At 41.3% G+C, this 13,358-nt stretch overlaps 1 protein-coding gene across 14 annotated transcripts in view; it reads left to right on the top strand.

The window, feature by feature from the left end:
* PLCB4 (phospholipase C beta 4) overlaps positions 1 to 13,358 on the top strand; it is a 422,433-nt gene that overhangs the window by 300,778 nt on the left and 108,297 nt on the right. For all 14 annotated transcript variants that reach the window (XM_049100261.1, XM_049100262.1, XM_049100260.1 and 11 more), the window contains one exon: positions 12,365 to 12,444. In XM_049100261.1, the coding sequence (XP_048956218.1) occupies positions 12,365 to 12,444 (80 nt within the window). The remainder of the gene's footprint in view (positions 1 to 12,364; positions 12,445 to 13,358) is intronic.

Below are 13,358 nucleotides of genomic sequence, written 5' to 3'. Positions count from 1 at the left end.
CACTTGGTCTGTCTTCGAAGTTAAGTACTGACGATTTAATGGCAGCTAATATCTTACCCTAACAACTGAAATCATTTGATTCACCTTATATGTATAGACCCTTATATGTATAGACTCTCTTATGTGTAAGAGAAAACACATAGGGTTCTACCTGCATTGCCTCTACAGTCTCATAAGCCTCTCTGAAGCTCAAATGCCTTCCTGAAAACCAAGTGTCTAGTTTAATATAAAGATATAGTTACTCCATTCTGATTATTCATCTGGAGATTTGTGAAATGTTGCAATTTTACATTCTAAGCACCTTGCAGTCTTGTCTTACTGCAGCATTAAATCCTGTGGAAATCTTGAAAAGCTTCAGAGTTTCCCTCTAGTGCATGGTTTTATGGGAGGAAAAATGAATTTCTCTCTACCCTTCTGGGTTCTTGGCTGAGACACCCACCTCTAATAAGAGAGAGATTAACGGGAGAAAAATCTATTTACGTGTATACAGGAGCCCCACAAGACAGGAAAGGCTCTCTGGCAATCAGGTAATTAGGTGTACATGCCATCCTGACCTAAGGAGAAGAGGGTAAGGATCTGGGGCTAAAGGCAAGGAAGACAATTTGCAGGAAGATGGGAAGGACAAATGTTTGGAAACAAATGATGTCTTGCCCCATGGAGAAGACTGTCTTGTTTTAAAGAGAAAGAAAAATAGTTATCTTTGGTAATAGCTCTCTTCCTGGTACAGGCCTCTATCTAAATTCTTTTAGGCAGTTAAGAGAGAGGTAAAAAGCTCTTCTTGAGTTTATTAGGCCTTGAATGTATTCAGTTTAAAATAATCCACATGCCAAAGAGGCACACTCTGGGGTGGCCTGCCCTGAACCCCATCAATGAAAATGAGTCTTATACCAGAATTCACAGTACAAAGGAAACAAAGCTGTATTTCAGATTGCATAAATTCCTGCTTTATGTTGTTTAAGCAAATGACAACCAGTTAACTGTTAGAGCAATGAGCCACATTGAGAATTGCCAACTGAGATAGGCCTTGACTTTTTCTTAACTTGAACCAAACACCAAACCTCTGCATGGATCAGGGTTTATGTAACAGGTAACGAGAAGGTCCCATATTTTAAACATCTTAGATGGCGCCATCCACTGATTATTTTCACAGCACAGACATAGGGAAGGTGAAAGTCAATCTCTGTAGCATCATGCCTCCTCTTGTTTCCACACGCAAGCAGTTTTTTTGTGTGTGTGTAATATATATATATATATTATATATATAATATATATATATATGTTTTTTTAAAAAGATTTTATTTATTCATGAGAGACACAGAGAGAGAGAGAGACAGAGACACAGGCAGAGGGAGAAGCAGGCTCCATGCAGGGAGCCCGATGTGGGACTTGATCCCAGGTCTCCAGGATCACGCCCTGGGCTGAAGGCGGCGCTAAACCGCTGAGCCACCCAGGCTTCCCCTGTATATTTTTTTTTATTGGAGTTCGATTTGCCAACATATAGTATATTATAACACCCAGTGCTCATCCTGTCAAGTTCCCTCACCCAGTCACCCCCCACCCCCCGCCCACCTCCCCTTCTACTACCCCTTGTTCCTTTCCCAGAGTTAGGTGTCTCTCATGTTCTGTCACCCTCTCTGATATTTCCCACTCATTTTCTCTCCTTTCCCCTTTAATCCCTTTCACTATTTTTTATATTCCCCATGTGAGTGAAACCATATAATGTTTGTCCTTCTCCGATTGACTTACTTCACTCAGTATAATACCCTCCAGTTCCATCCACATCGAAGGAAATGCTGGGTATTCGTCGTTTCTGATGGCTGAGGAATATTCCATTGTATGCATAGACCACATCTTCTTTATCAATTCATCTTTCGATGGACACCGAGGCTCCTTCCACAGTTTGGCTATTGTGGACCTTGATGCTATAAACATTGGGGTGCAGGTGTCCTGCCGTTTCACTGCATCTGTATCTTTGGGGCAAATCCCCAGCAGTACAATTGCTGGATTGTAAGGTTTAACTCTTTGAGGAACCCCCACACAGTTTTCCAGAGTGGCTGCACCAGTTCACATTCCCTCCAACAGTGCAAGAGGGTTCCCCTTTCTCCACATCCTCTCCAACATTTGTTGTTTCCTGTCTTGTTAATTTTCCCCATTCTCACTGGTGTGAGGTGGTATCTCACTGTGGTTTTGATTTGTATTTCCCTGATGGCAAGTGATGGGGGGAGCATTTTCTCATGTGCTTGTTGGCCATGTGTATGTCTTCTTTGGTGAAATTTCTGTTCATGTCTTTTGCCCATTTCATAATAGGATTGTTTCTTCGGTGTGGAATTTAATAAGTTCTTTATAGATTTTGGATACTAGCCCTTTATCTGATATGTCATTTGCAAACATCTTCTCCCATTTTGTAGGTTGTCTTTTAGTTTTGTTGACTGTTTCTTTTGCTGTGCAGAAGCTTTTTATCCTGATTAAGTCCCAATAGTTCATTTTTGCTTTTGTTTCCCTTGCTTCCATAGATGTATCTTGCAAGAAGTTGCTGTGGCCAAGTTTAAAAAGGGTGTTGCCTGTGCACTTCTCTAGGATTTTGATGGAATCTTGTCTCACATTTAGATCTTTCATCAATTTTGAGTTAATCTTTGTGTATGGTGTAAGAGAATGGTCTAGTTTCATTCTTCAGCAAAATTGGCTGTCCTATTTTACCAACACCATTTATTGAAGAGACTGTCCTTTTTCCAGTAAATAGTCTTTTCTGGACTTTGTCAAATATTAGTTGACCATAGAATTGAGGGCCCATTTCTGGGTTCTCTATTCTGTTCCATTGATCTATGTGTCTGTTTTTGTGCTAGTACGACACTGTCTTGATGATCACAGCTTTGTTAGTACTACTTGAAATCTGGCATTGTGATGCCCCTGGCTCTGGTTTTCTCTTTTGGCTATTCAGGGTCTTTTTTGATTCCACACAAATCTTATTTGTTTCAACTCTCTGAAGAAAGTCCATGGTATTTTGATAGGAATTGCATTGAATGTGTAAATTGCTCTGGGTAGCATAAAAATTTTCACGATATTAATTCTTCTGATACCTGAGCATGGAATATTTTTCCTTCTCTTTGTGTCTTCCTCAATTTCTTTCAGAAGTGTTCTGTAGTTTATAGGGTATAGATCCTTTACCTCTTTGGTTAGGTTTATTCCTAGGTATCTTAAGCTTTTGGGTGCAACTGTAAATGGGATTGATTCCTTAATTTATCTTTCTTCAGTTTCATTGTTAGTGTATAGAAATGCCACTGATTTCTGGGCATTGATTTTGTATCTTGCCACATTGCTGAATTGCTGTATGAGTTCTAGCAATCTTGGGGCAGAGTATTTTGGGTTCCTTATAGACAGTATCATGTCATCTGTGAAGAGGGAGAGTTTGATTTCTTCTTTGCCAATTTGTATGCCTTTTATTTATTTCTGTTGCCTGATTACTGAGGCTAGGACTTCTAGTAATATGTTGAATAGCAGTAGTGAGAATGGTGAGAGTGTCATGTTCCTGATCTTAGGGGAAAGGCTCCCAGTGTTTTCCCCATTGAGAATGATATTTGCTGTGGGCTTTGCATAGATGGCTTTTAAGATGCTGAGGAATGGGGCAGCCCAGGTGGCTCAGCGGTTCAGCACTGCCTTCAACCCAGGGTGTGGTCCTGTAGACCTGGGATCGAGTATCCCATCGGGCTCCCTGCATGGAGCCTGCTTCTGCCTCTCTCTCTCTTTCTGTGTCTCTCATGAATTAAAAAAAAAAAAAATGCTGAGGAATGTTCCCTCTATCCCTGCACTCTGAAGAGTTTGATCCAGGAATGGATGCTGTATTTTGTCAAATGCTTTCTCTGCATTTATTGAGAGGATCATATGGTTCTTGTTTTTTCTCTTGTTGATATGATCTGTCACGTTGATTGTTTTACGAGTGTTGGATCAGCCTTGCATCCTCGGGATAAATCCTACTTGGTCATGGTGAATAATCTTTTAATGTACTGTTGGATCCTATTGGCTAGTATCTTGTTGAGAATTTTCACATCTGTGTTCATCAGGGATATTGGTCTATAATTCTCCATTTTGGTGGGGTCTTTGGTTTTGGAATCAAGGTGATGCTGGCCTCATAGAACGAGTTTGGAAGTATTCTGTCTCTTTCTATCTTTCCAAACAGCTTTAGTAGAATAGGTATTGTTTCTTCTTTAAACATTTGATAGAATTCCCCTGGGAAGCCGTCTGGCCCTGGACTTTTGTGTCTTGGGAGGTTTTTGATGACTGCTTCAGTTTCCCCCCTGGTTATCGGCCTGTTCAGGTTTTATATTTCTTCCTGTTCCAGTTTTGGTAGGTTGTGGTTTTCCAGAAATGTGTCCATTTCTTCTAGATTGCCTATTTATTGGCTCATAATATGTTTTTAAAAAAGTTTGTATTCCTTTAGTATTGGTTGTGATCTCTCCTTTTTTCATTTGTGATTTTATTAATTTGAGTCTTCTTTGTTTTTAATAAGGCTGGCTAATGGCTTATGTATTTTATTAATTCTTTCAAAGAACCAACTCCTGGTTTTGTTGATCTCTTCTATAGTTCTGGTCTCTATTTCATTGAGTTCTGCTCGAATCTTTATTAACTCTCTTCTTCTGCTTAGTGTAGGTTTTATGCTGTTCATTCTCCAGTTCCTTTAGGTACGAGGTTAGCTTGTGTATTTGAGATTTTTCCAATTTTTTGAGGGATACTTGTATTGAGATGTATTTCCCTCTCAGAACTGCTTTTACTGTATCCCATAGATATTGAACAGCTAGCTCTATCTTCATTTTCTTTAGTTTCCATGAATCTTTTTAATTCTTCTCTAATTTCCTGGTTGACCCATTCATCTTTTAGCAGGATGGTCTTTAACCTCCACGTGTTTGAGTTTCTTCCAAATTTCTTCTTGTGATTGAGTTCTAGTGTCAAAGCATTATGGTCTGAAAATATGCAGGGGACAATCCTAATCTTTCAGTATTGGTTGAGAGATTTGTGACTCAGTATGTGGTCTATTCTGGAGAAAGTTCCATGTGTGTTTGAGAAGAATGTATATTCAGTTGCATTTGGATGCAAAGTTCTGTATAGATCTATGAAATCCATTTGGTCCAGTGTATAATTTAAAGCTCTTGTTTCGGGGATCCCTGGGTGGCGCAGCAGTTTAGCGTCTGCCTTTGGCCCAGGGCGTGATCCTGGAGACCTGGGATCGAATCCCACATCGGGCTCCCGGTGCATGGAGCCTGCTTCTCCCTCTGCCTGTGTCTCTGCCTCTCTCTCTCTTTGTGACTATCATAAATTAAAAAAAGCAAAAACAAAAACAAAAAAAACTTGTTTCTTTGGTGATGTTGTGCTTAGAAGATCTGTCAGGGGACACCTGGGTGGCTCAGTTGTTAACCATCTGCCTTTGGCTCAGGGTGTGATCCTGGAGTCCCGGGATCAAGTGCCACATCAGGCCCCCTGCATGGAGCCTGCTTCTCCCTCTGCCTATGTCTCTGCCTCTCTCTCGCTCTGTGTCTCATGAATAAATAAATAAAATCTTAAAAAAAAATAACTGTCATTTGCAGAAAGTGCCATGTTGAAGTCTCCTAAAGTTAGTGTATTATTATGGTTAAGTATGTCTTTGGTTATTGATTGATTAATATACTTGTCAGCTCCCACATTAGGGGCATAAATATTCATGATTGTTAGATCTTCTTGTTGGATAGACACTTTAAGTGTTATATAGTGTCCCTATTCATCTCTTACTACAGTCTTTGGGATAAACTCTAATTTACCTGATATGAGGATGGCTACTCTAGCTTTCTTTTGAGAATTATTTGAATGGTAAATTGTTCTCCAACCTTTCATTTTCAGGCTGTAGGTGTCCTTAGGTCTAAAATGAGTCTCTTGTAGACAGCAAATAGATGGGTCTTGTTTTTTTATCCAGTCTGAAACCCTGCGTCTTTGATGGGATCATTTAGCCCATTCATGTTCAGAGTTACTATTGAAAGATACGAATGTATTGTCATCATAATAACTATTCAGTCTCTATTTTTGTGGATTATTTCTTTGGGCTTCCTCTTTCTTTTACGGAGTCCCCCTTAATATTTCTTGCAGAGCTGATTTGGTGGTCACATATTCTTTCAGTTTCTGCCTATCTTGGAAGCTCTTTATCTCTCCTTCTATTCTGAATGAGAGCCTTGCTGGATAAAGTATTCTTAGCTGCATGTTCTTCTCATTTAGGATCCTGAATATATCCTGCCAGCCCTTTCTGGCCTGCCAGGTCTCTGTGGAGAGGTCTGCCCTTACCCTAATACTCCTCCCCATAAAAGTCAGGGATCTCTTGTCTCTTGCTGCTTTAAGGATTTTCTCTTTGTCTTTGGAATTTGCAAATTTCACTATTAAATGTGGAGGTGTTGAATGGTTTTTATTGATTTGGGTGGGACCTCTCTGTCTCCTGGATCTGAATGCCTGTTTCCCTCCCCAAATTAGGGAAGTTCTCAGCTATGATTTGTTCAAATATGCTTTCTGGCCCTCTGCTCCTCTCGGCATTCTCTGGAACCCCAATTAAACATAGATTTTTCCTTCTGAGACTATCATTTATTTCCCTTAACTTTTCCTCATGGTCTTTTAATTGTTTTTCTCTTTCTTCCTCATCTTCCTTTCTTGCCATCAACTTGTCTTCTATTCACTCACTCTTTCTTCTACCTCATTAACCCTCATTGTTATGACTTCCCATTTGGATTGCATCTCATTTAATTGATTTTTAATTTTGACCTGATCTAAATTCTGCAGTCATGAAGTCTCTTGATTCCTTTATGCTTTTTTTCCAGAGCCACCCTTAGCTTTATAATTGTGCTTCTGAATTGGCTTTCTGACATTGAATTGTAATCCAAATTCTGTAACTCTGTGGTTGAGAGTACTGTTTCTCATTCTTTTGTGGTGAGTTCTTCTTTCTAGTCATTTTGCTCAGTACAGAGTAGCTGTGTGAGCGGGCTGAGTCAAGAATAAGCTTCTTGTTAGAAGCAAAAACCCTTCTCTCTATAGCGTTCCAGCTGTTCTCTCTTTAAATCTCAGGTCGAATTTGTAGGTTTTCAGGATGGTTTGAAAGTTATTCAGGTAAGTTGGTGGGACCCGGTGAGTTGAGGACCCCCACTCCTCCACCATCTTGCCCCACCCCCATGCAAGCACTTGAATCAAAGTGTGTAGGTTACAATTTCCCTTCTAGTGAATGCAGATTTGTTCAGCCCACGTAGGAAGGTATCTGACAAAAACAAAGTAAATCAGGAATGGAGAGCTCTTCCCAAGATCCTTTCTAGAAGACCAGATATCCCAGCCCAGGACCCTGTAGGAAACCATCGGCTCCCATAGAAAACCAAAGATTTCCCGGAGAAATCTCTGCTCCCAGAGATCTAGGAAACTAGATCTCTCTAGGAGGGCAACGGAAGTAAATATCCAGGTGGGGAAGGACCCCTCTTCTAGACCTGTGCTTCTCAAACTGAAATGTGCCTATGAGTCACCCCAGGATCTTATTAAATGAAAATTCTGATCCAGCGGGTCTGGGTGAGATGAGACCTGAGATTCTACGGTTCTAACCAGCCATCTGGACATGTTGATGCTCTTGTTCTAGGAGCTAAACTTTTTACTGAGTGGCATGGGTTCAGAACAGTGCTTTTATATGTGAATTTGCAAAAGAACTATTTGGAAAGCTCACCGACACACAGGTTTCTCTTCCCCAGCCCTAGAGACAGATTTCGTAGATAGGGCCTCATGATTTGCCTTTTAACAATCCCCAGGTGATGCTGCTAGTCCCTGGACTACACTCTGCTTAAGAAGTCTGTAGTTAACTTAGAGCAGACTTCATTTTTGTTTTTTTTAAAGATTTTATTTATTTATTCATGAGAAGACAGAGAGGCAGAGACATAGGCAGAGGGAGAAGCAGGTTCCCTATAGGGAGCCTGATGTGGGACTTGATCCCAGGATCCCAGGATCATGACCTGAGCCAAAGGCAGATGCTCAACTGCTGAGCCACCCAGGTGTCCCAGAACAGACTTAGTTAAGAGGACTCCACCACTTCTGCCAGTATCCTCCTTGAGAACAAAACATCACACACCAGAAGATGAAGGAGGATGACACTGAGTCTTCCCTTTGGAGAAAAAAGTATGTAGCATACTTAGAGAGTATCGCAGGGCCTGTGTTATTTTTTGCTTTGACAGCATGCTGTTTTGAGTAAAGATTGAAAAGGATGCTTCTGGAACAAAATCTAGAGATAAGATTGAGTTTAAAGAACAAGTCTACCTGAGGTGGTGCTGACTGGCAAGCAGTGGGACTAGTTATTTTAGGATGACAAAGTTATGTCTGTGTAAAAAAAAGCTAAAAACTCAAATATCAAAATGTCAGTGGCTAGCTCTTCATGTCAGTAATGGGATTTGGGGGGGGGATGTTTACTTCTTTTTGTATACATTTTTGCCTTACATTTTCTGCAAAGGACATTCAAAATACTGCTTTCACAGCCTTAAAAAAAAAAAAAAAAAAAAAAAAAAAAAAAAACCTCCCAGATGTTTTTAAAGGGATAAAGAGATGTATACGCCCTGTGCAAATACACTTTTGTTTGTTTGTTTAGTTTTGTTATGTCTGTGCCGCCTGTGCTGCCTTTTTCATTGGGAAAGGGATTGTTTTGTACATGATGGTCCCAGTGTCCCAGGGACAGAGGAGACAGGTAAAGGGTGAGGCCAAGCCATTTGCCTGGAAAATGGCAATGACGCCTGCCTGCGTGGTGAGAACAAGGAGTCCCAGAGGAGAGGTTGTAAGTCACTAGGGGGAAATTAGAGGCAGTTTCTCCTCCTCCTTCCTTTTTCCCTAAACCATCCAGCTTAGCCACAGAGTCCCTGAAAGGACCTTTCTCACCCTTCTCCTTGGAAGGTCTGACATAAGCTTTAAAGTAGAATTGGAAAAGATTAGAAAATGAAGAGAAGAAGCTACTGGGGAAGTGTAGAAACTGCTGATTTAGACGTCTGAATCGAACTGATCCTTTGGGCTGGTTTCCCTACATCCAGGCTGCTTGAGCCCACTCAGGACGACTGGACCAGAGTGAGGCACTCGGTGTAATCGGAATCCTATCATGAACATGTCACCACTGAGCCAATGAGTATACTCTAGAACGATCCTTCTAGAAACATGCAGCCCTGCGCTTGAAGACATACCTTTTGGGGCATTATGTAGACTGTTAACATATGTGCTTATTTTCAGCAATTCAAGAAATATATCTAAGTCAGTGTTTTTTACTGTTTGTTTTGTTTTGTTTGCTTCTCTTAATCTGGAAACATTCAATGAAGTTCATATGCATCTATTCACCCCAGTACAACTTTTCAGCTAAACTCTAAGGCTCTACTGACACCTGCTGGCATTTCATCTACTTTGTTAGAAACAACAAAACAAAATGCTTAACATATTTCCTAGAGTCTCTGGGTGTTAATATGCTAGGTATCCATTACCTGGAAGAGAGTAGAAAGCCCTGTGGGGCTTTTCCATGTCATGGAGGGAGATGTGTGAACAAGCCCAAAGGAAGGGAAACATCAGGGTTCTTCCTGCCTCTCAGCCATGTGCCAGCTGCTCTGTGATCTTGGGCAAGGTCCCTGACCCTCACTTTCATCATCACAAAGAGAAAAAGCAACAACCTCCTCGTCCTGGTGCCCTTTGGGGCCTGTGATGATTCCAATGGCATTTCCTACTAAGTAAAGCATGAGTTCTGTCACTGGAGTGGTGACCTCAGAGGTCACTCCTGGAGACCTTTCTGTCACAATAAACAGGATTCTTCACCAGCATTGTATTTCAAAAGACAGATGAGTTGTTTAAACCTCCTCAAAGCCTGGTATCTCTGTAATTTATTTTTAGAAACAACTAAATCAGAGTGCTCAGAAAAAGCCAGTGAACAGTCTCAGAAATTGCCCAGTTTCTTTGCCCTAGGAAACCATGGACTCTGTTTCGTGTTTTGGAACACGTAACAAGCCTTCAGGTTGAGAAAATGCTGTCCAGTGAATGCCAGCCTAATTATTTATGTTTTTCTGTCTCCTCTTGGGAAACTCTGTGTGAGCCTGTGGTTTGTTAGGCCAACAACAGGATATCTGATGGTCCCCACAGGGAATTACAGTCCCATATTTAGCCTGACAGAGGAAGTGAAGGCTGATGATGAAAATAATAAAGCGTGTCTTTAATGCTACTATTGCCTTTATTCCTCCTCCCTCTGAATCCTGGTGTCACCATCAGGAGGCTTTCCATGCTATTTATGGTCCTCAGCAAATGGCCTTTTCTAGTTGCGGTAGGAAATTTACCTCTTCTGGCTCTTAAGTCCTCCTTCAGAAAACTGTTAGGTATGACCAGAGCATAAAGAGGAAAGCCAAAACTCTCTATTAGACTCACATCCATTAAGATGACTCTTTCCAAAACGAAAGCAAAACAGAAGAGAACAAGTATCGACAAGGACATGGAGACATTGGAGCCTATGTGCACTGTTGGTGGGAATGTAAAATGACACAGCTACCATGGGAAACAAAATGGTGGGTCCTCAAAAAATTAAAAATAGAATTACCATATAATCCAGTAATTTTATCTCGGGGTATATACCCCAAAGAATTGAAGGCAGCAACTTGAAGAGATACTCGTACACTCAAATTCATAGAAGCATCAATCACAATAACCACCAATAATCATATAGCAAACCAGGTGGCCATCAACAGATGAATGAGTAAGCCAAATGTGGTCATAGGAATATTATTCAACTTTTAAAAAGAAGGAAATTCTGACACATGCTGTGACCTGGCTGAGACTTGAGGACATTATGCCACGTGAAATAAGCCAGTCAAATTTGTCAAAGGGCAAATACTGTGCATGATTCTATTTTTATGAAGAACCTAGAATAGGCAGATTCATAGAGATGGAAGTAGAATGGTGGTTGCTAGAATGCAGGGGTGGGGGGGATGTTGTGTAATGGGGACAGTTTCAGTTTTGCAAGAAGAAAAGAATTCTGGAGAAGGGTGCTGGTGAAGGTTGTACAATAACGTGAATATCACTTAATGTCACTGAACTGTTGACTTCAAAATGGTTCAGATGATAAATGTAATGTTATTTGCATTTTATCACCATAAGTTAAAACCACAAACACTCTACAGAACTCCATCTTTACCTCTCGCCATTGCAGTGACTCAATCACTAGACCGTGTTAAACCTGGTGATACTGTGCAGCGCTGTCTGATAGAACCTGTACTGATGGAGTTGTTCTGTATTTGCTCTGTCCAGTGTGGTAGACACTAGCCCCATGCTGGCTTTCGGGTGCTTGAAATATGATTAGCGAAATGGAGGCACTGAATTTTACTTTTGTTCAGTTTACATTTCAATAGCCACATGTGGCTAGTGGCTACCGTACTGGGCAATGCAGATAAAATATACATATGTTCTATGATCTATCCCCAAATATTTTCCCTTCCTCAGCATAGATTTACAGCAGGCAGACTATAAACCAAAGAAGGTAAGGTTCTGGGTTTTGTGGAGGCCCCTGCTCTGTTTTAATCCCCCAGTATCAATTTGCTACAAAGCCTGTTGCCAAGAGTATGATTCTTTATTTAAGCAACTTGGTATGGCATTCGTTGGCATCAGTTATTGGACTCAAGGGCAGAGTTGGCCTTTATTCACAGGCCACCCTTTGCTAGTAGAATGTCCTTACGAGACCCAAATTCTTTTACTGCCATGTACAGTCTTCCTTCACTTTTCCTTGTAAATCCGTGGAGTGCTGGTATGAACTAAAGCTGAGGTCCAAGTCCTTATACAGAAATTATGTAAGCCCTCGCTGTTTGCTCTGGATACCCTGGCAATCAGTGCATGCTTTTTTCTAGGGCTCTGCTGGAAATCCCAGACAGGTGAGATACATAACAAATTCTTAGGCTGAACTAGAATCACACAATAAAATTGATGAACCCCGAATGCATTCATCCTCTAAAATGGGAATAGCTAAGTATGTCATCACATTTTGGATAATGTTGCTTAGAAATAATGAAGATGGCCAGTGGTTGGAAAAGGATTTCTATTTAAACAGGCTGCAAATAGAAGGTTTAACAAGTCAGTCAGTGGGGCAGCATTCCGTTGTGACAGCCCAGTACTTAATGATGCTCTAGATGTTACATTTATCTTCATGGAAAGAATGAAAGCTGTTTATTAAAGAAGAAACATGGTGTGCAAAATGAAGATCACTCTATGACAGGGAGGAGATAAAAGAAGAGTTTACATTATTCTTAGAATGGACACAGGCTATCTAATGAAAACCACCATTTTTAGCATCCATGGTTTTGCTCATCAGGAATGTCTTTTCTTTCTCTTTCAGCAATGGGTAGAAGGATTGAGATCAATCATACATAACTTCAGAGCCAACAATGTTAGTCCAATGACCTGCCTCAAGAAACAGTGAGTTTTATTTACATCACTCTTTGTCTTTGGCTGTTAAAAAGTGAAAGGTCAGATTTAGGAGATGAAGGCTTAACACACACACACACACACACACACACACACACACACACACAAATATATGGCCAGGCACCACATTCCGTGCCTTCCCCTCCATGCTCCTGACCCTGGAGAGGAAGTTCCCCATACACACCTGTACCCTTCATGCCACTTGGCAGGGCATGTCTGAAAACCCATAGCCAATGAATGCCATAGCCCAAAACTGGTATGAAAGGAATGGTTGGTGGTGGATGCTATAACCTCAGTATCCTCTGGATTGTAGGCCCCAGGCTGAGTGCTGATAGAGTTCTCCATGCCTAGGGCCATAGTTGGGTACTGCTGTTATAGCTGGAGCCTCTGTTGTGTGAAACTGAGAATTGAGGAGTGTGGCCAAGAGAAGCTCTTACAAGAGCACCCATTTCTAGGGTCGAGAAGGAGCACTGGCCCCAGGGACTGTTTAGCACCCAGTTAGGAATCCAAGTGTATTGGCCTTACTCCAGCTCACAGGATCCAAAATCCAGAGGGATATTACAGGAGTAGATTTTTAACCCTTCCCAAGTTATCCCATCAGGGTGACATGAAGTTTACTCAAGGAGAAATCCCAGCCTGTTTAAAAGGCAGCAATCAGTGGAGGAATGGAGCTGCTTGCCATCACAGGGTCATTGGCAGGTGGTTGTAGGTGCAGAAGGGAGCAATGCTGAAAAATTACAGGAATAAACCTGCCCTCACAACCAGGCCCAGCACCAAGGCTGTGATTGCTTGGACTGTCAGGCAGTAGAAGGAAGGTCAGCCCTTGGGGTACTTTCACCCTTACTGTTGGTCCCTTTGGCAGGTGCTTTAAGAGCTCTTGACTATAATCCCAGCTTGGCCACCTA

The sequence above is a fragment of the Canis lupus genome, chromosome 24 (assembly GCF_003254725.2).
Source record: "Canis lupus dingo isolate Sandy chromosome 24, ASM325472v2, whole genome shotgun sequence".
NCBI lineage: Eukaryota > Metazoa > Chordata > Mammalia > Carnivora > Canidae > Canis > Canis lupus.
Note: the sequence above shows the minus strand (reverse complement) of the source record. Positions and strands in the feature narration are given on the sequence as shown.